This window comes from Anopheles moucheti, chromosome 3 (genome assembly GCF_943734755.1).
Source record: "Anopheles moucheti chromosome 3, idAnoMoucSN_F20_07, whole genome shotgun sequence".
Classification (NCBI taxonomy): domain Eukaryota; kingdom Metazoa; phylum Arthropoda; class Insecta; order Diptera; family Culicidae; genus Anopheles; species Anopheles moucheti.
This window is the reverse complement of record NC_069141.1, coordinates 72115350-72142810: the sequence shown is the minus strand read 5'-3', so window position 1 is coordinate 72142810 and position 27461 is coordinate 72115350. Positions and strand designations below refer to the sequence as shown.

The 27461-nt window shown below is 41.2% G+C and overlaps 1 protein-coding gene across 3 annotated transcripts; it reads right to left on the bottom strand.

Annotated features, from left to right (window-relative positions):
• Positions 1 to 294: 294 nt before the first annotated feature.
• LOC128303227 (nucleolysin TIAR) lies at positions 295 to 25429 on the bottom strand. Of its 3 annotated transcripts, none has more exons than XM_053040106.1 (9): positions 25391 to 25429; positions 22356 to 23200; positions 20630 to 20717; positions 18111 to 18186; positions 17535 to 17637; positions 11892 to 12084; positions 11509 to 11832; positions 11281 to 11428; positions 295 to 9697 (listed from the first exon to the last, which is right to left on the bottom strand). In XM_053040106.1, the coding sequence occupies exons 2-9, from the start codon at positions 22603 to 22605 to the stop codon at positions 9656 to 9658; spliced, it is 1224 nt and encodes a 407-aa protein (XP_052896066.1). In that variant the 5' UTR covers positions 22606 to 23200; positions 25391 to 25429; the 3' UTR covers positions 295 to 9655. The 3 variants fall into 3 exon arrangements, with proteins under 3 accessions (XP_052896066.1, XP_052896065.1, XP_052896067.1); XM_053040105.1 differs by having other exon boundaries at positions 25335 to 25398; XM_053040107.1 differs by lacking the exon at positions 25391 to 25429 and adding an exon at positions 23304 to 23696.
• Between the last annotated feature and the right edge of the window lie 2032 nt (positions 25430 to 27461).

Below are 27461 nucleotides of genomic sequence, written 5' to 3'. Positions count from 1 at the left end.
TTTATTGATATTTTCGTGTCAATACAACTGTATTAATTTATGGTTGATTTGTTTTGTTGTTGATTTTAGTTTCCACTATTCTTGATTCAATTGTTTTTGCCTGCATTTTTTTTGTTTGTTTGTTTGTTTACCGTCCTTTTTTTCCCCATATAATTTGACTATTACTGGGTCGTCCCAAGTGTGTTTTCGTTTTTGTTGCTGTTGGGCCATGTTTCGCGCAATATGCATATATTTAGTTTCATTTTTAAAACAGCTTAGCACAATGTATTTGCCTTCCTTTCCACTTTCACACCATTCGTTAATAGGTTATTGCCAGCCGTCGGCGTCCGTTTCGTGTTTTTTTTTGTTTTGCTTCTTCAATATTCGTACTTGTAAAATAATAGTTTTTTGCAAACAGTTGTGTTTGGTATATATTTTTCACTCTCTTTTTTTGTTGTTGTTTTTTATGTGTTGTATGTAGTTTTGTTCATCTTGCAATCTGTTATTTGTTGCAATAATGCAGTTATATATATATGTATATATAGTTTGTGTGTGTGTGTTTGTGTGTCCTTGTGGGTGTGTTTGTCCTTAATTCTAGTAGTTTTAAATTGAACTGTACTTTTGCTTGTTGTTATAAACAATGGCACGACATCCCAAAAATGACATGCACATATTTGCATCACAATATTAGTGTGTACGTGTGTAGATGTCCTGCGTGTGTGTGTGTATGCGGCTGTCGTTTGTTTTTATCGTTGTTTAGAAAGGTTTGGTTGCATGTTGTGTAAATTAGTTAATGCAAACAGAATCGCTTAACCCTTGTGCAGCATTGTTCTAATATCGAACAAAACAACAATAAAACAAACAGCGCTACATGATGTCCTTTTTCTATGATTAACTGCCCTTTTCCCTGATCTAAAAATTGTCCTAAGGACAAGGAAACCACCGGGTGTTCCAAAAGAAAGAAACGACGCATCAGGTTTTGCGTTTGCGTGAACTATCTCGATTTGGGTTAAGAGTTTCGGGAGCATTTTGTTGTGTTTCTGCGTGTGCTTGTGTTTATGTGTGTGTTTTTTTTAATTATTTGAATTTATATTCGTGCGTCTACATCTATAATGTGCTAAACATGTGTTTTTTTTATGTGTTTTTGGTATGTTTTTATGTGAGTTGTGGTTGTGTATGCATGATTCAATGTCCCCTTCGATTTTATGAATATTCTTATGTTAGTTTCTTAGCTTTGTGTGTGGATCTGCGTGCCTTCCATTCTGGCTTGCGCACGTACCCCACAACCACCCTCTCACGCATCCGGAACATATATCGTTGATAGATGAATACACCTTATCCTTATCCGTTTGTTGCGGCCACGACGACGAGTACGAGTACTCTCGTTAGTGTGTGTCTGTGTTGTCTGCCTCCATTTTGCTTTTGACTCTCAACACTGGTCACTGGTTGTATGTGTGTGGTTTTTTGTTCGTGTCGTGTTCTACTCATTCACCTCATTGCTGAACGGTTTGCCGTTCTACTTGCTGGTTTGCTTTTTAATGTGTTTCAGCATGCAAATATGTATTTTACATACATTGTTTCATTGTGTCGTTTCATTTATAAATATAATATGTTGGATTTGTTTTGTTTTTTTGCTTTCCTTTAATTAATAGTTAATATTTTTTTAAATGGTTTTGTGTGTAGTTTTTTGTATGTTTCACTTGCGTACAAAACCAATACCGTCTGTATTACATTGTGCGTTTGTGTGTTTTATGTCTTGTTTTGTGTGGGTGTTTGTGTTTTTTTTCCTTACTTTAATACTTAATAAATCTTCGACATTGTTTTTTTTTCTTCAATAATTTCTCCATGCTTTCTTACTCCCTTCCATTACTCGAAACTACGACATTAGCTCGGTTTTGTTTCTCTCTTAATGCTGTTTCATATTCCTTCATTTGGCAGTCCGCCGTAAATTTCAATAGTACACACCGCTGTGTCCGCAAACAGGGCGGAACCAGCTGTACTACTGTGTGTAATTGTAACCAAAAACCAAACCGAAGAAAGGGAAGTGTGTAAAAGCTTGGCATACGATTTTCCCAATCCCCCTCCAACATTTTGTTTCACGTACGTGGACCTGCTTTTTTAAAGGGCGCATCAAGCGGCAAAGCTTTTGCCCTCCCAATAGGATCAATAATTTTCGCTACTGTAATTGCGCACTGTAGTTTTGTCGGATTTAAAGTCGATCACGTTGCGCGTGTGGCCATCAACCGAACCAAACTGCGCACCAAATTTTCAACCACGAACGCGCGCTACACAGCTTTACAAACTTGACTACTTATTTCTTCTTGCTTTTCGATAACGAGGTTTTACACCTTTACAGAAGGAACTACAGTGGTAGGCGAAATAAAGTAACCACCATTATTAAACTATTTTATTTATCCTCCTTTTAGTGTTTAGGACCTGCTCCAAACATTCGAGTATGATCTACATCAAGTTCCTCCTACGTTGTGGACTCACTCTCACTGTGGTTCGTCACAAACGTTCTCCAGGGCTTGAAATGTATTTTACGTAAAATCAGTATTGTTAATCCTGGCATGGAGGTCGCACAATACTTCCCTATTGTGATTAATGCGGGGGATTGGATCCAACCAGATTGGAAGTATGCTGAGGATCGCTAACCGTCCTGTTGGAATATGAACTTGACTGCAATAAAGGTGGGGGATGGGGTAAAACCTCCATAGTTTCTTACAGGATGTAAGAAATTTCTACTCTAACTTCATGACGCTTATAACCTCGCTTCACATAAATTCATTCCCATATGCATTTCCATATATAACGCAAACTCTTTTTCAATCAAACAACTTGATTCATTGACGTCCAGAAAACCGTTTTGCCATACTGCAACAGGCTTCTCAGCATTCTTTTCAGTAAGCTTTAGTCGTTTGGACCATTTTTGTATCACTGAACCTGTTTGTTAGAACCTGACCGGCTTTTGGATATCGTAAACCACTCTTCCTGTCGTTGAACAAGTTCCTAAAGTTCTCGATACAGACGTGTTCTACCTTAACTCATCCTGAGTGCGAGTTACATGATCCAAGCAAGTGTGAAAAATTTGAATAACCAAAAAAAACTGTTTGGTGGTAATACTATTTTGCCTATCACTGTAGTATCTGTTTCCCAATTCAATGAATTTTTCCTAATAACGAACTCAACAACAAAGTGCCAAAAACAACCAACGAGCCATTCAGCTGAGCAAATGTTGAACAAACAACCTAGATTGAGAAGGGGTGGTTTTTTTTCCTACCTTTACTTTAAAACGGATTTAATACATAGGTCCAAAGGAGTTTTTTTTTTGGTTTTATGCACAGAAAATGAAAAAAATCACAGTATTTCAGTTCCACGTGTTGTGTGCGTGTGTGTATGTGTGTGTGTGTGCTTGTCCTCCCGTACAGAGGTAGCATCGGAATCGTTAATAGTAATGCGGTAAATCACCCGAGCCTGGAGTGGTTTAGTAATGATAGAGTTGTTTTTCGCTTTTGTCGCATTGTTTCCTTGCGTTAGTAATACTAATAGTAGCTGTAGAAGTTTCTTACGGTAGAGTTAGTAGGTTCGCCGTTTATCAAACGCCTAGTTCTCATTAATTTGTATGTTGTGTATGTGTGTAAGTATGAGTGTGTCTGCCGCTTTGTAAGCCCCACCGTTCCAAGTCTTCTGCCGCCCTTCCGCTCTACTACTGGTAACACAGTTTTAGTTGTTTTTTTTTATTACTTTGTTCTTCTCATATTTGCGAAAAACTTTTTGTTTGTTTTAATATCGATTGCCCTTCTTCTGTTTTGCTTAGGTTTTTGCTGGTTAAAGGTTAAAGAGTTGTTGCTTTTTGTTGTTTGTTGGTTTAATATCATAGTAAATCAATTCATTTATCAATTTGACGACCGACCATTGACTCCTATTGCTATCTATTTGTTCTTGTTTGTTTTTTTTCTTCTTGTTTTTTTTGTTACGAAAAAAGTGTGTTGTTGCTGCTGCTCTCCTGTCCCCACCACTTTGGTACACATCTCAACGAGAGAGAGGAAGAGAGAGAACATTCTATTGGTTCGGTTCAAAACACTCAAATCATGCTACAATATGCACTAAAAATAGACTTTCTATCTTTAAAAGAACCTTCTTCTGCTGTAGTGTTCTTCTCTATATGACACCTCCAGTTTGTGCTAAATTTATTTTCGCTCACCGATTCTTGTTTTATTCTCCATTTTTTTTGTTTCCTTCCTCTCTTTCTTCACTAGTTAGTGTTAAGTTCCTGCTGACACAACTATACTGTACGCAAAAAATTGTATGCTACCATTGTTTTTTTTTGTTTTGTCTTGTTGCTTCTTTATCATTTAATTATAACCATCGCTTATGTCTCTTTGCTAAGTTATGCCCATATTCCCCTCAATTCGATAAATTCTTTCCTTTCTTATATCTCCACTCGCAGGCAAATGACACTCGTGTCGTTCCATCCATCACAACCCAAACTTGTTTTATGTGTTTTTTTTTTGTTATTTGCAATTCACTGTTTGCTCAATTGTGTACGTGTTTTTACCGTGCGCGAGCGGGTTCGACACCTTTGCTAATGTATAAGTATATGTGCACCGCGCCCAGTTGAGAGTGAGTTAGTGTGCGCGTCTAATACAGTTCCGAAAAGACGCTGCTAATAGGATTGTACTGCAACGAAAAAATGACGGACAAATGAAACGAAATGTGTTTGATTTGGAATCAATGCGTTTACCGATTTGTTTGATTTTTTCTTTCCACTCCCTTTTCCACTGTTGCGCACGATTGTAGTAATAGTAGTAGATATTTTGTAAGTTTTGTTGTAACGTGGTCAATTTATAACCTACTCGCTCCTGTTAGAGAGCTTGCTGCTCATTTAAAGATTCCAATACCTATCTAATATTCGCACTGGTAAACACGGTCCTATGTGGTTGTTTTGGAACAATTTGGAGCTTGGCTCACGCTCCAATTGTGTGTGTGTGTTTTTTCTTCTTAATTAAAAGCTATATAAATGGATGTTGTTTGTTGATTCGCTTTGATTTACTATTTCCCTTTCTTATTCTCTGTTTCCTTGTTGTTGCTTGTTTGGTTGTTAGATGCTGTGGCTTTAAAGGTGAAGATATATATTTTTAAATTGTTGTTCATTTGTCTTTTTTTTTCTTCTCTCTTTCTCTCTCTTCCTTTCACTGTTACATTCGCAATCGGTTTTAATGGTGCTTTATTCCAGTTTTTCCCTTTGCCAGTTGCTTTTGTTTGTTTTTTTTTTGTTACGTTGTGGATGTGTTTTAAAACGATCGCGCCCTTTTCACCCTCGTGTTGGATTGTATAGAAAGTGTGCGTAGTGCGTTTGTTGTTTTGTTTCTTTTAGAGGGATTAGTTAAGTACAATTCTTAAAGTTCACTAGATTTTAATGCTTAATGCTTCCCCGCTTCGAACTCGTTTCGTTTTTTTGGCTGAAGGTAGGTTTTCCAAACTATAGGCAATATATATGTTTATCTAAAACTCAAAACCATCCTCCAAAAAACGCCTGACGGACACGCGAACAGAAAATCCAATCAAATATCGTTTCAATAGTTTGTAAATAAAGTAACAAACACCCTTTCCTCCTACTGCTTCTTCTGCTTGTTCTGCTTGTTTCAGGGACTCGTGTATATATGTAAATATATTATTTTAATATACGAGATATGGGAATCTCCTCTAATGTGTCTTAGGGATCTCGTCCAATAGTAAGAAGACTTGTTTGCTTTGCATTACTATTTTCTTTGCCGCCGTTTTCGCGCTCAAATCGTCATCGCACCATCCAACCTAGTTTATCATCGTCACAATCGTGAAATGTGGTCACTACTGGTCACGTTTGTTTGTTTGTTTGTTCGTTTAATTGCTAGAGTAGAAATTGATTTTATTTTTGTTTACTTCACCATACCGGCGCACATACAAACAAATCAAATCTGTTTTTTCCCAACTCATATTCTAATCGCAACTGGTTACGCAGTTGGTCCAAAGCAACGCACTAACAACTGAAACACGGTTTACGTTACAAAGCATAAACTGGTTGCTTTCGAAACGAAATACATTAAAATGATGTGCATCTACAATGTACAGACATATTTACTTTTTACCGCCCTCATTAACCAGGGCGCACATGATCGATTTGACGGGGTTTTTCGTTTTCTCTTTCGTTCGTCTAGTTCATCGGGGAAGGGCACGAGAGAGAGAGATGGAGAGACAGAACAAGATGTCAGGCTTCCAGGTTTGCTCCATAGAATGGTAGAAATGGTGATCAATTGTATTCTCTCTCTCAACGACAACCCACATGATGAGTTGATCGTGATCCTTCTCGACTCCTGGCGCTGTTTTGCGATCTCTTATCGAAGCTTTCTTCCCATTTACCAACATTTCTTTTTTTAAACATTCGTTTGTTTGTTTTCTTCTTCGTTTATTAAATGCTTCACCGTTGGCATTAGCTGACGTTTATTTGAATAATTGCTTCAATGTTTTGCTTTATTTGCTCTTTGTTTGATTGGGTTCAGTTTTTGCTATCGAGTGTGTGTGTGTTATATTAGTTGTGGTTTTCTTTGATTTGATTGAGTTTCGGTTTAGTTCTTTTAATGTTTTGCTTAACTTTACGCTTTTTTTTTGTTTCTAGGTTTAAATCCCATTGTTATGTTTTTAAACACTATTCACTAACTCTTTACTTTATTTTATGAGTTTTGCAATTTACTTCGATTTAGTGTGTATGTGTGTGTGTTTTGTGTTTTTGTGGTTTGGGTACTTAAGAAAAAATGGAACAGTTCAAACGGCCTGTTTTTTTTTGCAATATACTTGTGTAACCTCTATATCTGTTCTGTTCGTGGTATAGATGTTTTTGTTGTTTTGCTTATATTTTGCGTTCCATCAAAACCATCCATATTTATCTATGTTGTTGTTTTCTTTTCTGTTGTAGTTCTCTAGTTCCCAATACGATTCAATATATTTTCCCCGTTCCGCTTGTTTTGTTTTTGCTGTTTATGTTGCAGTTGTTGTTTGGTAAATTGTTCACAGTTAATTAAATATCTCCTATCTATTTTGTGTATATGTATAAGTGTATGTTTAATTCTGGAGCTGCGTGAGACTCCTCTATATATAATATATATATAATTATATATATATTTATTTACCTTCATATATATATATATGTATTGTTTTGTTTAGTCGTCAATATAATTTATCATTCTGGTTTTTCTTTTCTTTTTTGAGTAAACATCATCTACCAGTTTTATGGATTCCGTTATCCATTGTTTCCTTTTTTTGTTGGTTTGCATCTGTGCGTGAATCAATGTGTTATGTTTATCTTGTTGTGTTACAGTTGTTTTTTTTTTTCATCACAATGGTTTCAAATGAATGTATTTTCTTCTTCTTCTTTTTCGTTTTGTTCTATGCAATTTTGATTGTATTGACACTGTTGTTTTCTTTTTCATTTATTTTAAAAATATTTGGTCTAAACAAATGTGTTTCCTTTTCCGCTTCCTTGCTTCATTTTTTCTTCATATAAAACATTGTATATTCGCAAAAATTGGTAAAATAATAAAAAATATATATAGCAGTTTTGGAATTTTTTTAATACCGTTCCCCGCATACCATTACCATTACGTTTTGTTTCACGGTAGTGTCCATCTGCGGCAATCGGAAATGGAACTACAGGTGTTGTCAATACAACAACAACCAAAAAACCAAATTGACACCTTGTCACGGTAAATAAGAGGGGGGATAAAAACGTAGGGAAAGTACTAAACGGTATGGCAAAAATATAGTTTTGTTTTTTTGTTTTTGAATGTATATGAAACGGTTTCGCAGTTACGGTACAACTGAGTATTGTAACGTCTCTATTGGCAGGTTAGCATCAGTAGTAGCAGTGTTCATACACGGTAAAGTTAAAGAATAGTTAATAAACATCTAAACAGTACGATTTATAAATAGAGGTTCTTAAAGGCAATCACAACACAATATTTTTACTACTTATTGCAGTTAAGTTGCGTGGGAAAATCCTCACAGAAAGTTAAAAATAATACAGCACAATAAATACACAATCAAATTTAACATCTATGTACTCTGAGCTCCAGTTTTAGACATTCCTGGGTTTTTTTGTGCTTTGAACTGCAATGGAAGTTCCTTTCCTTCTTGTTAGATTGAATTGATATTGTGCAACTGTCAGATAGATGGAGATGGAGGTTGCTTGTGAAATATCTTTTTCGCATATGCGCTTCCTTATTCCTCAGTCTTGCATAAACTTCCTGCGCCTGCACCGAGTGGATATCATTGCAGTGAGAAACTATTTTCTTCTCATATCGCGACAAAAAAGAAAGCTACATGTTTTCCTGAGCACTACAAATATCTTTAAAAAAAAGACAAGTCAATAAATTAATATCTACAACTGTAAAAGAAGAAGTAAACCGATTTACAACCTGCCTGAAACCGAAATCTACCAAAGTCATCGTTAGATCAAAACGTCAGCCGGGTTATCAGCAGCCCGTTTGCAATAATCTTCTTAGCTTCTGTTTTTTTTTTTCATCAATGGTCATGTCTTTACACCGGTCAGTTTAGCGTTTGTGTTGGACGAATCATTTTTGTTTTCACAACGTGCGTTGTTCTACTACACCCTGCCACGCTGCTCTGTACAGCAGGCGCGGTTCTCGCTCAATTTACTCTACTGCTTCATGTGTGCCTGCACGTTGCCTTCCCGGGGTGAACACCTGACGATCAAGAGACCGTTCCGTGGTGCCACACGCACACACGTGGTGGTGTAACTTCTGAATGCGAGCTATACGGAACGCTTATTTTGATCGGGTTTCCACTTTTTCACTCTTCACCGTTTGGGTTCTGTGTTGCACTTGCTGGCTGTAAAAATCAGTTTCGCCATGTAAATGCCATTTCACACCGCACTCGCCCCCTACACGTGTCGGGGGTGTGCAGAGAGGCGTACAGTGTTGTTCGGTTTTCCATTTAATGAGTACTATCTATCATGAAAAATATCAGGAGTAAAATTTTAGTGCCCTCGCTCTCTGCGTGTATGTGCCCCTCCGCGCCGTCATCCCTCCATTCACATGCCTCGTTATCGTTTCCTGCTAATGTGTTGTCCTGGCTTTGCGTGCCACAGTTATTATTGACATATGATTGGATTAAGTGATGACGCTGTCAGACCGGGCTACCGACCGGGTAGCCTGCAAATAACTCCACACCACAACATTTGCCTGTTCTTCAACTATTTCTGCACCATGCTTCGTCATAGTTATCAGTAGTTACTTGTTTTTTTTTTGGTTTCATTTTGTTTTGTTTTTTCTTTTTTTTTGCATTTTTTACTTGGTTTTGTTTTACTTTTTTCGTTTGTTTGTTGTTCTGGTCTCACGTCGTTTCCTTTTGCTAGTTCATCACAACCATGCGGTGAATGGCCGCACGCTTGTGCAGTAGTAGATGCATCGCGTTTTGTTTCTTTTGCTTGCTTTTTGTACCACCGAATCGTATTCGCGCTTCTGTCTGTCGGGTGTGTTACATAGTCAGATGAACAGGCTGATTTGAGTGTTTTTTTTTGGGGGGTAGGGTTTTCTTTTTCTCTCTCTTCAAAAATCTTCAAATACTCTGCACTCTAATTATGCTGTGAGACACAGCCGCACAGTGATGGCCATCAGGGAAGCTACACTAGAAGACTTGGCGCTAACCATTCGTCTTCAGCTAACTGAAATGTAGGTAGGAGGAAAAATGGAACATATTAAAACGGTTTCGATTGGTTTTGATGTGTCATTTTGGATGCAGTGGGTGTATTGTTCACGAACGAGGTATGTATTAATGGGTGTTGTTTCGATGGACAATCATGCGTTTTGCAGGCTGTAGTACACTGTATTCTTTTTCGTGCTTTTGGCACTAGAAACTCCCTGCATAATTCATTCAGTTCTGCTTTTTTGAGAAACCGATGCAGCTCCCACTAACAAATGCATTAAAAAATGAACAGAGTTTTGAGATTTTATATACGAATTCTCTGTTATCGTTTTACACTATGTTAGACAACAGCCAACCTACAGGCTTCCTACTTCTGTAAAAAAGCCAGGGAATAAAACGGCGAAGAATCACCCAGATTGATATTCATAGTCAGAAATGGATTTCTAACGATAGTGTATAGTGGCAGGTTTTCAAAGATGCTGAGATCTTCTTGACACTGCATGGCGGCATGGCTCTCTGATATATGCGTGTACAAGTACTCAACACTCCTCCACTAAGAAAATAAGCATTAACGACTCCAACATTATGTTCTCCAGGAAGATCCCTGTGTAATCAACGATCAGCGGAAACAAAAAAAATTCTATCACTTAGAATTTGCGATGATTTGGGATATGGTCACAAAGTTTATTCCTGTAATTCTTCACCAGCTCGCATGATGCAACAGAGTGTATTCGAACTATTCATTCATTTAAAGCGTTAATTACTTCACCGAAGAGCCATTAGAAGATTCATGAACTCAAAACCTCAAGGATCTTCGCCAATAATGTCCCAACAGGCCAAAGTGGAAAAACAATCAATCACCAAAGTCTCAAAAAGCTGAATTGTAGTCTAAAATTAATGTTTTGGGTGAGCTTGGCTTAGGTTCAGGCCAGGTGGCAAAATGCACTCCAGTAAAATGTTGAGAAATTCTCCTAAAAGTCTAGTTAAACGTCAGATCCGAGGAGACTCGACAGTATCCTATTACAATTATTAGTCTTACATCACGATTCGAAATCTATTCATTTGTTAATGCATACGTTATATCTATCGCAGAAAAGAGTTGTATGCAGGAATGACTGAACAAATTAATAACTCTTATGGTCACAATCAGCAGTTAGAATTTTATCATGATAACATAAGTTTCACGGAAAATTGGGAAAAACCGCATTGTAGAAAACAAAATGTAGTAACGTGTGATAACGTGTATACTGTGTGCGGTTTAACGCTGTGCGGCTGTGAGTTTGAACGAACATGTGTGAAAAGCAGTACTAAACGTTTCGAATGATTGTAGCAAACAGAAACGAACTATAACGAACGGAATACAAAGTACCCGGAACTGCGCACTGTGCAACTGCGATGCAACGAGTGTAAGGACGGCGTTAAGAGGCGAGAGTCGTAGTCGCGGGTGGATTCGCACGGAAAGCTTTCGAGACAGTTTTAGCGCAACGCTTGGTGCAACAAGCCCGGCTGCGGAAGGTACATTTAGGTGGAGATTGAGCGAGTGTGCTTGACCAGTGTGCGTCAGTGCTAGCAGTGGTGTGCTATATTTGTAGGTGTGCTCACCTGGAACTGTTGCATCGGGTACGCGACGACCCCGGCTGTTTGGGGCAATGCACCGCCAACGCTCTGGGCCGTAATTTGCTGGGCCGCAGTAGGTAGCTGCGCCTGCGCTGGTACAGCAGGCCAGGCACCGGGAATCTGCATACCCATGCTGCGAACGAAAAAAAAAACGAAGAATCGAAATGGGAATAATGTTACACACCGTCTCCGGGCACCGCAGCTCGCACTTACCCCATGTAACCCTGCTGATAGCCGGCAAATTGACCGTACGTGTAACCCTGCATGCCCTGCAGAAATTGGCCCTGTAGCGGTGTTGCTGCCGGTGCCGGTGTGGCCGGGTATGCCGGTGCCGGCGGATACCAGTAGCCGGCTACTTGCTGCCCATAGGCGGTATTAAACGGAAACCCGGTCTGGCTGAGGGCCTGGCTAGCCAACGAGGGTGCATTGTTCGGGTCGCCACTTTCCTTGCCCCACGAACACTTGACCGTCTGCGAGTTGATCTCGGAGTTGTGCACGGCAACAATCGCATGCGTGGCAGCCTCCTTGGTCGAGAATCTGTAAAGTGAACCGGTCAGCAGGACCTTCTACATACCTTCCGCGCACAGCTAACATACCTGACGAACGCGTAGCCTTTGTCCTTGAACACCCGTATTTCCTGTATGGTACCGAACGGGGAGAACGTTTTCTGCAAAATGTCTTCATTCAAACCGCCAGCCAAAGTGCCACCGATGCCACCACAGTAGACGGTGCAGTTGGTCGGGCTACTTTGATTGTACACTTCATCAAATGTCAGCGGCTTTGCGTTGACTGAAATGGCACACGTGGGTGGTTGGGGTATAAAGTTTGGAGCAACAAGGAAGCGGCAGGTGGTGGTGATGGGAAGGTCATCGGGTTGGTAGGCACGAGGTAGAAAAGACAATCGTTAACATCGACCGTAAGGTGGCGCACATTTCTGCGCTTGACAGTTGTGTATGTATGTGATAATTTGACATTAAAAGAAAAACCAAATGGAATTAAACTTGTGTGTGTGTGTGTGTGCGTTTTACATTCGAGCGCTCACATGGTTAAAAAAAAAAACAAACTAGAGAGAAAATAGTACTTTGGATTTGATTCGGAATAATGATTATAAAAAAATGCAAAATCCACACACAGCATCCCTTGCAGCCAATGCTAAGTAAAGTAGTGAAACGAATATTGTATATTTATATGATACAAACAACATACACAGCTCTAATATGCCCGACAAAAACCGAACAAAAACACAGATCGTCCGAAAGGAAGGACGTGATTTTTTTTTTAAACAAATATGTATATATATACTACGCTTTACTGAAGGCTGTGCGAGTAGTTGTGTCCGGACACGGATATGCGCGTAGGTCAGCAGCTGGAACGGTGGGACCGTGTCGTCGTCGTGTCGTCGGATCTAGTGATGTGCGGGTTGAGCCGCGGTTTCTCTCCACGTATCGAACTTGCTCTTGCGAACTGGAGTTACCTCATTCCCGCAAACAGCTGGGAACTGCTTGCGAACTTGTGTGGAACTTTCCAACGGGCACAATCATAATGGTTTTTTTGACAGTGGTACAGTGTTGGTAGTACAATTCTCTAACAAATGAATCAGAGTGAGTGAGTTGTAATAAAGAGTTAACTTTTGAGCAAACTCTTTATGGTGACCATCAACTCATGGGTGAATTAAACAAGCCTGAGCGGTGACAACTCGCTAAGGAAATTCGAATTACACTTAATATCACACCACCTAATTACACACCACTAATCTGAACCTAGTGGCATAGGATTCGCGTCCATGGATTGCGATTTGATGACAGTGGCACGTGATTCAATGATAATGGCAGCTAATTCAATCGTAGCTGAGTGCAATCCGAACGTAGCCGAATTTAGGTGTAACTCACTCCTTCATTCTGACTCAGTATGTACATCACTAGTTCGCGTGGGAAAGCTTCTCCCGATCCTCTTTATACGACGCACCAACTCAAGCTGCTGCCCAACGCACGATCCGTGTTCCCATTTATTCAACGCACTAAAAACGTATCGACAGCTAGTAGTAGTAAAAGTAGTAGTAGTAGTAGTAGTAGTAGTAGTAGTATTACTTTGCAGACAGCCACTACCCACACACACCCATTCCAAAGCTTAGTGGCAAAAACAAACGAGTAAGGATGAAAGTAAATGCTAGTAAAAAGACATCGAAAGCCATTCTACGGTTAGTAATTGCCGGGTACGCGCGGCACACGGCATCCATCATTCTTCGGTGGTATATATATAATTGTTATTGTTGTTTTTTGAGGTATTTTTTTTATTGTTGTTTCCTTTCTATATAGCATTTGACGCAAGGAGTGGTGTGTGCATGTGAGTTTGAATGTAAGTTGTTACAAAACCAATCAGCAAAAGTATATCGCACGAATATATTGAGGGACGTATTGGTAAAGTATGTTATATATATATATATATTGATATATTGATATATGCATATAATGAGGTTAATAATAATAAAAAAGGGTATAAAACTATACATATGAAGTATTATTAATAAAATTTCGAAGAAGTATAGTACTAATATTTAATAAGCTTGTAATGTTAGGGAGTTAAAGAAAAATGGTAGAAAAATACTGTTAGAAACTAGGTCAGCTAACGTTTCACCAAACACATTCAAATACTTTTGCTGTGTAATAATGGGGCATTTTTTTTTCTTCTTTTAAGCACTCAGCTTTGTTTCCGCGTGTCGAATTCTTGATCCACCTGATCCACATCCCACTGCTGGCAGTGCAGGGCAATTCTTTGTTTACTTTTATCTTTGCGCTTTTATCGTGGCTTCACAAGAAATTAAGATTCCCTCGGAAGTAGGTTGTGCGGTTCCGTGGTGGTCTATTTTCCTGAAGCATTTAGGTTAAACCGAATAGATGCCCTGTTTTTCCTATTCGCGGCACAGAGTTCTCGAGTGTCGACGAAGCAAGTTCTCTCTTTCTCTCTTTCTTTTTCTCACTCTCTCTCTATCTCTCTATCTCTCTGTTTGAATAGCTTTGATTTTGCAATATATTGTTGCTGAGTTTTGCTGTTTGCTTTCTTGCACTGCAGTTTCAACCAACTCGCTTTTAGTACACACCCCACACACAGTCAGCTGGGGTCAGCAGAGTTCTTGCGTCCAGTTGACCCACGTGGGTCTCTCTGACTAGCGTAGCAGTAAAAGTAAAGTGGGGGAAAAGGAGCAGATGTGCAAGCAAAGGTTAGGAAGATGCACACCTAGAACGCCGCTGGCACTGCGCGCACCAACTTAGCCGGACAGATCCGACGCAGTCACTTCGCCCTCCTCCCTTCGCCCCTCTTGCCCACCGGAAAAAGAAAGTGACCAGGGAGTGACGATCGTTTGCGTTAACAACCAAAACAGAAAAGCACAGTAAGCACTCTAAGTAGTACGACACACCGTATACAATGAAAAAGAATAACAATCCGTTCGAAACAATGCTACTACACAACACCGGTCACACAATGCGCACTGAGCAGTAGTGAATAGTAGTAACATTAGCATTAGCGGTAGCAGTGATAGTAAAATTGGTGTGTGGGAAGGGTTGGGAGCGTGGGGGGGAGGGAAAGAAACAAAAACAAACCAAAACAGTTAACAGAACGAGAAATGGTTTGGCCGGTTCTTAAGCTAGGCACGTGGAAAACTACAGCTTGTTGCACACCAGACGAGAAACAGTGACTTCCAAACGACGGACAAATGTTCGACGAACATTCCGGCCTGCAGACAGCACGGCCAAGCGGACGGACACAGCGGTACTAAACACGGCCCATCGTGTTACATATCAGTACGTAGATTTGCTTTTTTTTGTTTTGAACTGATTTTTGGACATTGATCATGCATGCGAATCGAATAAACAATCTACAGAGTACGTAATAGTTTGAAAAATTAAACAAAACCAAAACATAAAACAAAGTAAAAATATACAACACTCATATTTGTGGTTGATATATCGAACTAGGAGTAGGTAGTTGTTGACGAATAATTTGTAACAAAAATTGTATCGGAACAAAACAAAACAACCCAGAAGGAATATATATATATACGGAATGTTTTACAGCATTACAAGGCTATACACATCGCTCGAAGATCGCAAAAATGGGAAAACAATATGTACACAGGAGGGGCAAAATCTGCAAAATGAGATTCTACCCAGTACCAACTATTGACACTGCACTCTGTCTGATCTTGGAGGTTTTTTTTTTCGTGTCACAGTTTTGCGTGTTTTTGTTGTGGTGTACATGAAGAAAATGCGTGTTTTTGTTTATGTGCGTGCATGTAGACAGGTGTGTGTGTGTGTGTGTGTATGTGAAGTGTTTTTGTAAATAGCAATAGGGACAGAAGGATGAAGAATGAATAATGCTAATGAAGATAAAGTATAGAAAAATGCATAAACCTTTCACAAACAGTTACCAAACGAACTAACAAACTGAGGTAGTGACAGAGTCGTAAGAATATATGTATATATACAAACATGATAAAAGAAAAAAGAAAAGATACAGGAAGAAGTAAAAAAGAAACAAAGAGAAGAGAACGTAAAGGAGAAAAGTCGAATGAAAAGCAGAAAAATAGAGAAGAAAAAAAAACAAGTAAAAATACGTAAAAGGCAACATTCTTAAATGGGGCAAAACAGAAGAAAGAACACACACACACAAAAATTTAAATGAAACCAGAGTAAAAGAAAGGCGAATGAATGGTGAGGTGGGGCGATAGGTGGAATAGTAGAAAGTGAAAGAATGTGTGTGTGTGTGTGTATTAGAGTAGGAGTAGTAGCTGGTAGTAAAGTAAAAAAGATATCGATATTATGTAAAACTAAGAGGTTTGGAAAAGAATCGGGAAGAAATAGTAGTGGTAATTGTATATAGATTTTTTTTTAATTTTTATGCGGTACATGCACCGTGAACTTACATAAAGCATATGTTTCTGGCCGCACGCAGGTTAATAGGTCTACAGTTTTTTTTTTATTTGTGAATGTTTGTGTTGGGTTTCAATTCAAGCTTAAAGCTCTACTGCAATAGGCGTGGGTTATACAGATAAGTTGAAGAATTAGTTTCCGTTTTGTTTTGTTTTTTTTTTGTTTTTTTTTGTTTGGTAATAAAGGGTAAAAGGGTTATAATAGTCATTATTATCATCATCATCAGCATCATCATCATCATCGTGTGGTGTTATCATGGTGGTTGAAAAAAAAACAATGATTAAGGAAGGCCGGGACATTTCATCGTTCGCTTTCGTGGATTGTCGATCGAGTCGTGTGGCACGAATATGTGTCTCTGTCAGCCAAAGCACAGGGTTTTTACAAAGGGCTTCGTTTTTGTTCGTAGCTGCATCCACGCGCCAAAGAAGAGGGATAGCACATTCGCAATAGAACCCATTTCCCTGGGAGGGGGTGGAAAAAGAGATAGGATGGGAAGAGTTGTGGGGGAAGGGGTTCGTGGAAGAGTTAATCGAGTGAACTAAAAACCCGTATCCCGACAGTAAATTAAAACGCACACGAAACAAATGCAAATACCTTGCAAAAACTTCACGGCCCTAAACGAATGGAGACGATGATGGAGGCCCACAACATTGAGGAATGAAAAAAAAAACAAACCGAAGAAAGATAAAAACAAAATCGCATTTTAGGTTCCGTCAGAAGCGTAACCTTTTGTTACTATTTAACAAAACAAAAAATGCATCAATTTCGTTTGGTTTGGACGCCTATCGAGTGTGGCTTGATTGTTTGCCTTTTTGTCCCAAAACCCGTCTCCATGGGCGACTAGATCATTTTGTCAGCTTCCTAGATCCTAGGCATTGTTCTTTTTGAATCCCATTGCCCATTTCAATCTACATTGTTTAAACAGTATTTTTGACACCTTTTTTTTGTATCGAACCACAGAAAACCGTTGCGCGCGAAGTACAAACAAACAAACAAACAAACAAACAAACAAACATAATAAACCTATTTTCAACTGTTCTATTTGCCATCGCAAAAAGGCCAAACACCATTTAAAAAAAAACAAAAATTATATAAAAACTAGGCCAAAATAAATAGAACAAAACAAGAAATCATACTGTACGCTGAAGAGGCAAGATTACACACTCGCTTTCGCTCGCTTTCTCTCTCTCTCTCTGCGTTTGCTTTGTTTTGTTTCTTTTTTGTTTGGTTTGGTTGCTTACACACTAAGGATATAAAAAAAAACAAATGCAGTTCGAGGATGCAGTTCGTTCGTGCGTACGGGATACTTACTTTCGTTTTTGCTAGCCGGCGGTTTCCTAGTTGCCCAATTTGTTCGAATACTCCTCGAACCAAGCCATTGCCCATTCATAGCCGCAATTGCATTTTCCGCTTCCTAGAATTGGTTAGTGGTTGGTTTTGGGTTTTAACTGATACAGTATTCTCATGGATTTGCTTGGTATTGAATTGTTTGTTGTTTTTTTTCTTATCTGTTATCAATTGTTTTGTTCCTCTTCAGATTTTCCTTCTTATTCGTTTTTTTTTTATTTGGAATCCTTCGTTTAAGATTGATGCAATGTTTCTTGTTTATATAATGCATGGCAAAAGTGCTTTCATATATATTTAGAACGCTTATATACTGCTATATATAGTTCTAACTTTGTGATGTAATTATCTGCCTTTATGTGTGCCATTTTGTATATGCTTTTGTTTTCTATTCTCAATTCCAACATATTCCTCGATACTAGCTGCTTCCTTGTTTGACTGGCTGCCTTGTTTTGAGTGTTTTAGCTTTCTTTTGAATTTATCCCTCTTCTTTTTGTTTTTTTTTGTAAGTTTAGGTATTAAAAAGATTGGAACATTACTTACCGTTTTCTTTACGAACGAAACAAATCCGTATCCTTTCGATTTTAATGTTTGAGGATCCCTAACAACGCGACAATCACTATAAAAAAGGGGGGGTTGGGTGTGAGTTAATTATGCAAACACGAGAATAGATTGGAAGTTTTTGTTTTTGTTTTGTGGAGTTAATATAGGCGCAAGCAGTTGACGGCTTTAGGCGGTTCTCGCGCAAGTAATCGCGAGCCATTGTGTTATTTCGATTTGTTTGTTTTGTTTTTGCTGCTAAATTCTCCGTATTGTGTGCTAAAATAATGCCAAAATTCGATTCTGATGTGGTGCATACTTGGTTCGTCGAAAAGTACACGCACACACAGTGTTTAAGCTCACGCACACGGAGTTTAAGCCCACGTAAACTTAGCGTGTTTGCCAAACGCCATCAGCAACATCGTTTTTCTGAGGATGTTCTGAGAAATTTAATGAAACAAATGAGCAATCACAGCGAGAAAACGTGGTTTTATGGGTGTGGAGAGACAGAAACCTCCCCATCGTGGTGAAAAGTCTAACCCAAAATGGTATCAATGCAGCGAGGCAAAGGGTGAGGGTTGGTGGTGAATGGTGAAACAAAAACAAACCAACACCACCGTTTTGCATTGGGCATGGGCTCACCGGGCGAGCATGCGTTGTACGAGTGCGACAAACCACGCGTGATGACGGCGAACTATGGGGTCGACAGTACGTATGAGCTGCCCAGCTGCCCAGTACTGTGCCCAGAATTCCGAGCTTTTTATGGCAGCTCCATACATTTTGCAATTCACCGACGGTTAATAGGGGTGGACGGGGGAACTGGAACTTTATTGCATCTGGATTAGGATCAAAGGGTGGGGATAAACACTATCGAGCACAACTAGGCTGACCAAGAGCAACATAGAGCCTAAAAACGCGCTAACACAAACATTATTCGACATATTTAGAGTGTATGGGAATTAAAAACTAAAAACAGGAAAAGCTGGCTATTAGATATAAATACGTACAGTAGGAGATTGTAAGAAAAAAAATGCTGTTCATTGCACACACTATGGGGGAAGGTGGCATAAAATATTGGGTTCTAAGTATAAACTGCTGTCTATTATCGCATTGTAGCAGTTGTAGATCGGCGAAGAAAGGTGGCAAAAACGCACGAAAGGAGCGGAAAAATTAAACAAAAAAAAAACAAACAAAACCAAACAAAAACCACATCCAAACATATTTTACATCGAAAACTGAAGAACGAAACAACATACAGAGGTAGGAAAAGTACACTAGTACACGTTTTTAAAACGGCGCCATTAGACATAGGTTTTGTTAAAATATGGTAATATTTATATATATGTATATGTATATGTATAGATATATTCGCTAACACTGGGAAACAAAACACACCATACTTCTAGAAGCAGTGCTTATGAAAGTGGGGAGGGCGGGCCCGCTTGACAGCTGCACCCACCGAGCTTAGCCGGTTATAATTTGCCTAAAAGGTAAAAAAACCATCAAACAGCACGACGAATACAACGAGGAAGAAAGCTTTGGTAAATGTATGTATATATATATATATATATATATATATATGAATAAGTATACATACATATATACACAAATTGGATGCCGTAGATGTATATATATGTATATATATATATAAGTTGCATGTTGGTAGATTATTCATTACGTTGGTAGAAAAAAAAAACAATTAATACAATGAACAAAAACGCCTAAAGCCTACAGATTATTGATTTAATATAAGAATTATGTACGAAGCTAAAAACATGGATGAAGGTATCGTTGTAAGATTGAAAGTACGTGAAAAAATCCAAACGAAAAAACAGATTAATATCGAGAGAAAAAAAGAACACGTGTACATCTCCCGAATGGAGCAGAAAAAGAGAGAGTGGGTGAGATAAAATTCTAAATCAAACTCATATTTAAAGCAGAAAACAAGTACAACACGGTACATTATTATTGGCAAATGGTACGGTTTATGTCTAAAGCGTAGAAGAAGAAACCCCGAAACAAGTGAAAACGATACTTTTGTTTAAGTAAACAAACTTTCTTTACCTATAACAAAAAAAAAAAAAACAAACTAAACAAAACTCCTCCGAGAACACTCCCAGTTGGAGCCGTGTGCGCGGAGGGAACGTCAGCATCCTAATGAAGCTGTCCCAGGCTCCAAAGACTGCGAGTCCTCGTGCCCCCTGTCCAACCCGAGCGAGTCTTTTTGATGTGCCACGGAGGCCCGCTCGCAATTACGAACAAACAAATGAAACGAAACAACAAAACCAAGAAGTTTAAACTAATTGCTCACGCTTTTATGGAACGCGTTTGGAGCAGCGTTGGCGTAGAGATACGATTTGTGAGAGAGGAAGTAAAAAAGAAAAGACACCGCAAAAATGCCTAACCTAACATTCACGCTAAATGAGTAAGTAAAAGAAGTACGGGATTCAATTGCTCGTGCCATTGCCTTGAGTAAGTAGAAAGGATAATGGCCTTAGGTTGGCCTTTTCGCATATACTTACGATATGTCTCCGAACGGGGCGAACGCTTCCTTCAGTGTTTGCGTTTCAATTTCCGGGCTCAAATCACCCACGAATATGTGGTAATGCTCTGGAAAAGAAGGGGGAAAGGAGGGTTTTATCAAAAATTTGCTAGAATATATGCGTAAACTATCGTAAAATGTACGACTGGAGACACTTGTATTAGTAATTTGATTGTAACTGTTGGATGATACCCTTCACCTGTTGCAATTAAGCATTTATGCAACTATTAACGCTGCTCACAGAGAAAGGCACAATGGCCCAGTGGTATCGCAGCAGATTTCGCACACGACAGGGTGTGATCCAAAATCCCATCGTGGATAAATTTTTCCGAACTCCAGAAATGTTAATATCCAGCAATATTCGGGTGAGTAAAAAAGAGTCAAGGAGCTCAAAACACCTGTCGCGATGAAACAAATTGGAGACAACTATATAGAACCTTATATAATTTCAGTAGTCACATACGCCTCTAAGACATAGACGACTGACGGGAAGAACCCTCTTAGCCGCGCCTCGAGAGGAAGATGCTCAGAAGAGGACACTACAACGAGCTTACGTACAGAGCTCTCTACGAGCTTAAACGACGAACTTACTTTTGCCGTACAGTGGATTTTAGACATACCAGGCTTCCGTAAGCAGCTGTACATGTCATGAGAATAACACCAAGGGGAAGGCTCAGACCCCGTAAAGTCCTTTTAGATCGTCCACATGGACAAAGGAGGAGTGATAGGTCTAAAATAAAACGGAGTGATGACATTGATGTGTGTTCGCCAGAAAGGCTGGAATAATGGATTGGCAGACGGACGGGGCTCGAACGTGAGCGATTTAGCGGACTGCTGCAGGAAGCCAAGACCGCAAAGCGGTTATAGCGCTCTGGTCAGTAGTAAGCAAGGAAACTAGTCGGCAACAAGACTTTGACAATAACAGAGCCCCAAAGCACCATCTGAGGATGTAGTAGTACACCAAGAAGAGCTGTTGAAGAAGCAGCCAGAAGCCCATCATCATATCGTCATTGGGTTGCTGCAATTCTGCGTTAGACCTTTTTTTGCGGATGACAGCCGCTACCCAACCCGAGTGGGGAATCACACTGACCGATTGACACGCACATAAACCACATGATGAAGAGGAGTTCAGGCAGAAAAAATACCAATGGAAAGTGGCACACCACAACAACACCCCATTGGCAATAATAATGTGCCATGTGCCACTAACCAAGCCTCCTTGGGACACCCTCCCAGCGCGGAATGATCGGTCACACTCGAAAGGAAATGTTGGAGCACGACAAATGCGCCTCGTCGGTGTCCGGACGGCGCGACTCTGCACACGTCCACTGTTGCTGCTGCTGCTGGTTTGCTTGTACATAGGTTTATCGGTTGTAAATACTGCAATGCGTATCCCACACCACACGGAGAGAGAGCGAGCGCACCGGCAACAACCCCTCCCGATATGTGCGTTTGTCCGGGACCATAAATAAAATGTAAGTTTATTTACTGAATCATTAAACCGTGCGAACACCCCGGACCACCCTGTGGGAATGTCGCGTGTGTACGCACCCAATTGCCAATTGCTGCAAAGTATATCATATCCACCATCCCGGAATTCCGGAATAACTCCTAATCACATCCTTCCATACGGGGCTCGCATCGCAAACAGGACTAACAAAGAGTCATTCTGCTATAGATCTGGTAAGATCTGTCGTTTAGCTTACCTTGCTTTATTGCAGACAGCTGCTGAAGTTGCTGCTGGTGTTGTTGCTGCTGCTGTTGCGCCTGCTGCTGCTGCTGTTGCTGCTGTTGCGCCTGCAGCTGATGCTGAGGAGTGGTTTGCGTTTGCGTGTGTGCCGGATGGATTGCGAGCAGCTTCGCTTCCGGTGGCTTCTGGTGCGGCCCGACCGCCAGCTGCGGTGCACCGAGCGCCATCGTTGGTGCCGGCATCATCAGCGTCGACATGGCCAGCATGGTGGTGCCTGCAGGCTGCACGTATCTGTACCCCAGCACTGACAGTTCTTTGATTCACAGGATAAATTTGGCAAAAAGTGTCTGTGTGTGTGTCGCCCGTCTGTTCTGAGCTCCGAGCTGCTTCACGCTGCCTGTCACGCCGCCCGCTTCACTCTGTCGGCGTGTTGTGTCTGCTTTGTGCGCAGCGGCGTTTGACGGGGCTCTGCCTGTTACGGTCAACCGGTGTACGTCCGAGATATGCCCTGGAACTCGGGCCTTCTTTCCTCTGCGGTGTTCCTTCCCGTTCTCTGCCACTCTCTGACTTCCAACACTCGATTAAGTGTTCTCTTCTTCTTCTTTGCTTTGTAAAATGTCAATATAAAACAGCTACTATCGTCCTTTTACTTGCTATGCAATATGGTTGTGGTCCTCTGGGTTTATAGGTTCTCTCTTTCTCTCTCTCTCTCTCCCTCTCGATTTCACGCACGCACGCTTTTTAGCAGGATGTTTTCTGGTGATTGGTTGAGTTGGGGGTTATAACTTTGTTTCGTTTTTATTCGCCTGTTGTTGTTTGTTTAGCTGCGGCACCGCGTCGGCATCAATGATCAATTGGACACTGGAGAAAACGATTGAAAGGAACGGATTTTTCTCGTAATACCTCTTTTGTAATTGATGGATGAATGGGGTCGCGTGTGGTTCTGTGTGTGTTTTGTTATTACTTTAGCAACAGCAAGGTTTTTAGGCTCAGCAAATACAGTGTGCTTTTGTGTAAAGTGTATTGTACTACTAAATTGAAATAAAATCTGCACGAATAAGCAACCGCACCACTAGAACGCACTCGTTTTACCGGCCTCGAATAGTCACTAACACACTTGCAGCACCAACCTTGTCTAATCTAGCAACCAAATCTATGTCTCCTTTGTTCTCGTCCTTTTTTGTCCGATGACGGGATGCTGCAGGGGTACTGGGCAAATTTGACATTTAGCCCAAAATGTTTCAATGCGCAAGAAAATGGGGAGACATTTCTCCAACAACAACCATTCATACATACACATGGCACACACATACATACAAATGGCAAATGGAAAATACAGGCGCAAAGAGATTTTCCATAAAATTCATCATCTTTAAATGAAACGGTTTGCTTGAAAGATAATGAAAAAAAAAAAAAAATGGATAAAGACAACATGGAATACACAAAACCGAAAATAAAATGATGAAATGAATGAATTCTGCAATAAGAAAAACATGAACAAAAACGCGACACAAAAATGCACTCTATTATAATGAAAATACAAAAAAAAAACATAATGGTAGCAAACTGTTCTTTTGTCCTTTTTTGTAGTCATGTTGCTTTTCTTCTTTTTGTGCTTTTATCTTAAATGTCAATAAGTAGACAAAAAACTGTGCAAATGGCAATCGCGTGTCGCATATGTCTGCTGTATGCTTCACTCTTTCTCTCTCTTTCACACTCTCTGTCTCGCTGTCTCGCGGTACAGCAGCCTTGTACAAGTGTACTTGGTCAGTTATTCCTCCAGCCAACTCTTTCATTGTTTTCCACTTCATTTTAGTGAGTGGCTGTGTGTATGTGTGTGCGCCGGTGTGCTCTTCGTTAAGTCGCCAACGTTCCCACTGAAAATGCCATAATACACACACACGCGGTTGTCACGCTTGAAACGCGTGTCCTGCGAACCAAACCCCACTGTAGCCTGACCACATTGGCCATTCACGCGCGGTTCTACCTGTACACGTCCTTAGTAGTCCGATCCATTTTTTCTCTCTCCGCCTCCCGATTTGGCATACATCAGCATAAATTAAATTTCACAAAAAAGCTATCCTTTCCTTTGTTCCTTTCGAATACTTTTGGGCTCTACGTGTTTGTGAGTGTTCTTCCCTGTATTTTTTTTTGTGTCGTACTTCTCTTCGAGCGTTCCAGTTTTTTTTTGTTGTCCCTACGGGGGAATCGAAATAAAAGGGCCCAAAGGGAGGGGAGAAAGAGAGAGAAAAGAAGCGACTGGAGGGGGAGAGGGGTGTGTTCTGCGGCATTTTGGCGAGCCTCCCTTTTTTTCATCAATTAACAACACTAAGGCGAGCTAATAGCGGACACGGCCACACGGTACACAACGGGTCTCACTGTTATCAACACGTTCCGTACACCCGTGCCTTGCTGCTGTTGCTATTTTCGCTACTGTAGGAAAAATCACTAACACAACCCGTCACACATACACACGCACACCGTTGCTTGGGTGTATATGCACTGCCAAACTGCGGTATTCGTATCCTTGCGAATGGTGTACCGTTTTTCTTTTTTTTTCTCTCTCTTTTTTTGTGGTTCTTCTCTCAACCAATGTTCATTCATGTTCTATTTATTGGTTTTATGGAATTTTTATTAAGCCGTCCGTTCGTTACACACTTTGCAACTTGATTTTTATGTCCGTACACTGACGCTATGTGAGCACTAGTGTTGCCATGATGTGTGCGTATGTGTGTGCGTGCGTTGCTTTCATGCGAATAGTCGTGTATGTGTGTGTGTGTGTGTATGAGTGGAAAATTTATGTTTTCCCTTGTGTGTCTGTTTTTTTTTGCTCTCTCTCTCCGTTGCCCTGCGTGTGTGAAGTTATTTGCTGAACTATCCTAAAAACCCTGCATATAATGAAGGGTGCGAAATGAAACACACACACAACATAAATCACACACTCGTTCTGCGTTCTGCACTTTAAAAGAATATTGTACAAATTTTGAAAACGTACAGGAACTATACCATAATAGCCACAAAGCACAAGGGTCCTAACTAAATCGTACTAACCGTAAGGCGGACACAGCTCTAACTGATGGGCTCGTGCCAGGTTCAGGCAGACAAAAGGCACGACGACCGTTTTGCTGACGGTCGGTCGCATGCTGTCGGGCTCGGTCCCGCTTCCTTCGGCACCGATTCGTCTTTATGCCGTGCAAAAGTAGGGGGGTTGTGGAGAGGGAGGGGTGGGGTAGTATCTATGGGTGAGAAGAACAAAGATGCACGTCCCCGGGCCCATCGGATCGGCCCAGAACGGTCCGTACCACTGTGCCGCGCATGCTCCGACATTGGTCGTCCATCCCGCGAGGATACCCGAACACCCGTTAGTGCGACCCACGTCCCCCCATTCCACCCGTGTTTTTTTGTTCATGCCCTTCCCTTGCATACCTCCCCCCCCCCCTCCCCGCTCCGATTTCTCGCGCATCCCTCGCATCGCAGGACATGCACGCACCGTCCTTGCCAAAGTGCTCGGGGCATTTCATTCACAACTCTGCTGGTGTGTGTGCGCGCGCCGTGCTGTGTGGTATTGATTGTGTCTGTACTTCGGTAGCGCGAGCCAGGATGCCGGCCGTTCCAGCATTTCGGTGAATGTTTTCCCTCACCTACCCCCTCCCCTGCCCTTTAACCACCCTAACCACCCAAAACCGTGCTGGACAGGTAGGGAGGGGAAGTATGGAAGATTGAAAAACTCCCCTCTTCCTCTCCCCCTCCCCTTCTCACCATCGAATGAAATTCCATTGCCACAAATCTCACCCCCCCCCACCTTCCTTCACCCATTTAGAGGAAGAGAAAAAAAGGGCCATGCAACAACAACAACAACAAAACCCAACAACAAGGGATAGTCGGGAGGGAAAACTTTTCCCAAACAGCAAAGCGTGTACGCACACACAGACGCGCAGGAAACACACGCAACACGGACAACAATCCGCAACACGCGCGCCTTCGCGACAGGCGCGAGCGTTCGGACGGTAGACAAAGAACAAGCGCCACAAAACGGCAACCGTTCGGATGTTATTCATCGGCCCAACCGTGTTCATTCCGTGTGTGGCTGTGGCTGGGTGTGTGCGTGCGTTGCTCATATTGGCCGCTACACCTACCTTCTGCCCCATTTCGCACACACTGTGTGTCCGTGTGCCTCGGACCGTGTGGAGCATGCTTTCACCGCTGCCAGAGCTGGGGCTGGCACATCTTCCTTTCTTTGTGGGGATGGTTTTGTGAACCAAAAAGGGGGAAAAAAAAGAAAAACAGGACGTGTTTAGGGTAGGAAAATAGCCTCAAAATTCATAATGGTGTATCTAGAACGGGGAGGGTTGGGCCGGAATATCCGGTTCGGGGAGAGGGCCTTGTTTGGTTGAAAATTTTATAAATTATTCCTCTTCCATCATGCCGGAGGAGCCATCTGAAGCCACGTCCTGCGTGTATGTGTGTGTGTGTGTGTGTGAGTGTGTTGTGTTCCACCCTAGAAGATCTTCCACCATTCGCCATCCGGAGATGGTTTAAATTGCAGCAGGGAAATAAGCAGCAAAACACACAAAAAGCGACAGCGAACCACCGACACCAAACGGCTCACGGGTTTTCCAAACGCAAGGGGGGGGGGGAGGCAGAGGGTATACGCATATGTATGCTAAATCCCCCATTCCTCCACCATCCATTTGATGCTGCTGCAGCGGCACGGGAAATTGTTTGTAGTAACGGTTTTTTTCTTTGTATCCTGCTTCCAGTTTCGTTTTTGATTTGCTGTCTAAACAGACCCATGCCTTGCGGCCCGGTTGGTTGGGAGGTTTTCCGAGCAAAGCTTTCTCCCCATGCAGATGGAAAGGGGACATGATGATGGTGGGAAATAATCCTGCCATGTCCCTATATTCTAACTGTTCGAATCCTAAACATCAAATGGGATGGAGAAGGAGGCGGGGGGTATTTGCGGGGGGAGGGGGGAGGGGGAGGGAGAGGGCCTAAAATGTGGGGTGAAGGATGTGTTGCTCTGTTGCGCCAGCGCTAACACAGAATCCGGTCGACAGAATTTCCCAAACCGTCAGAACTGTGTGTGTGGTTCAAGCGCAGATGCTGTTGGGAAGGGAGGACG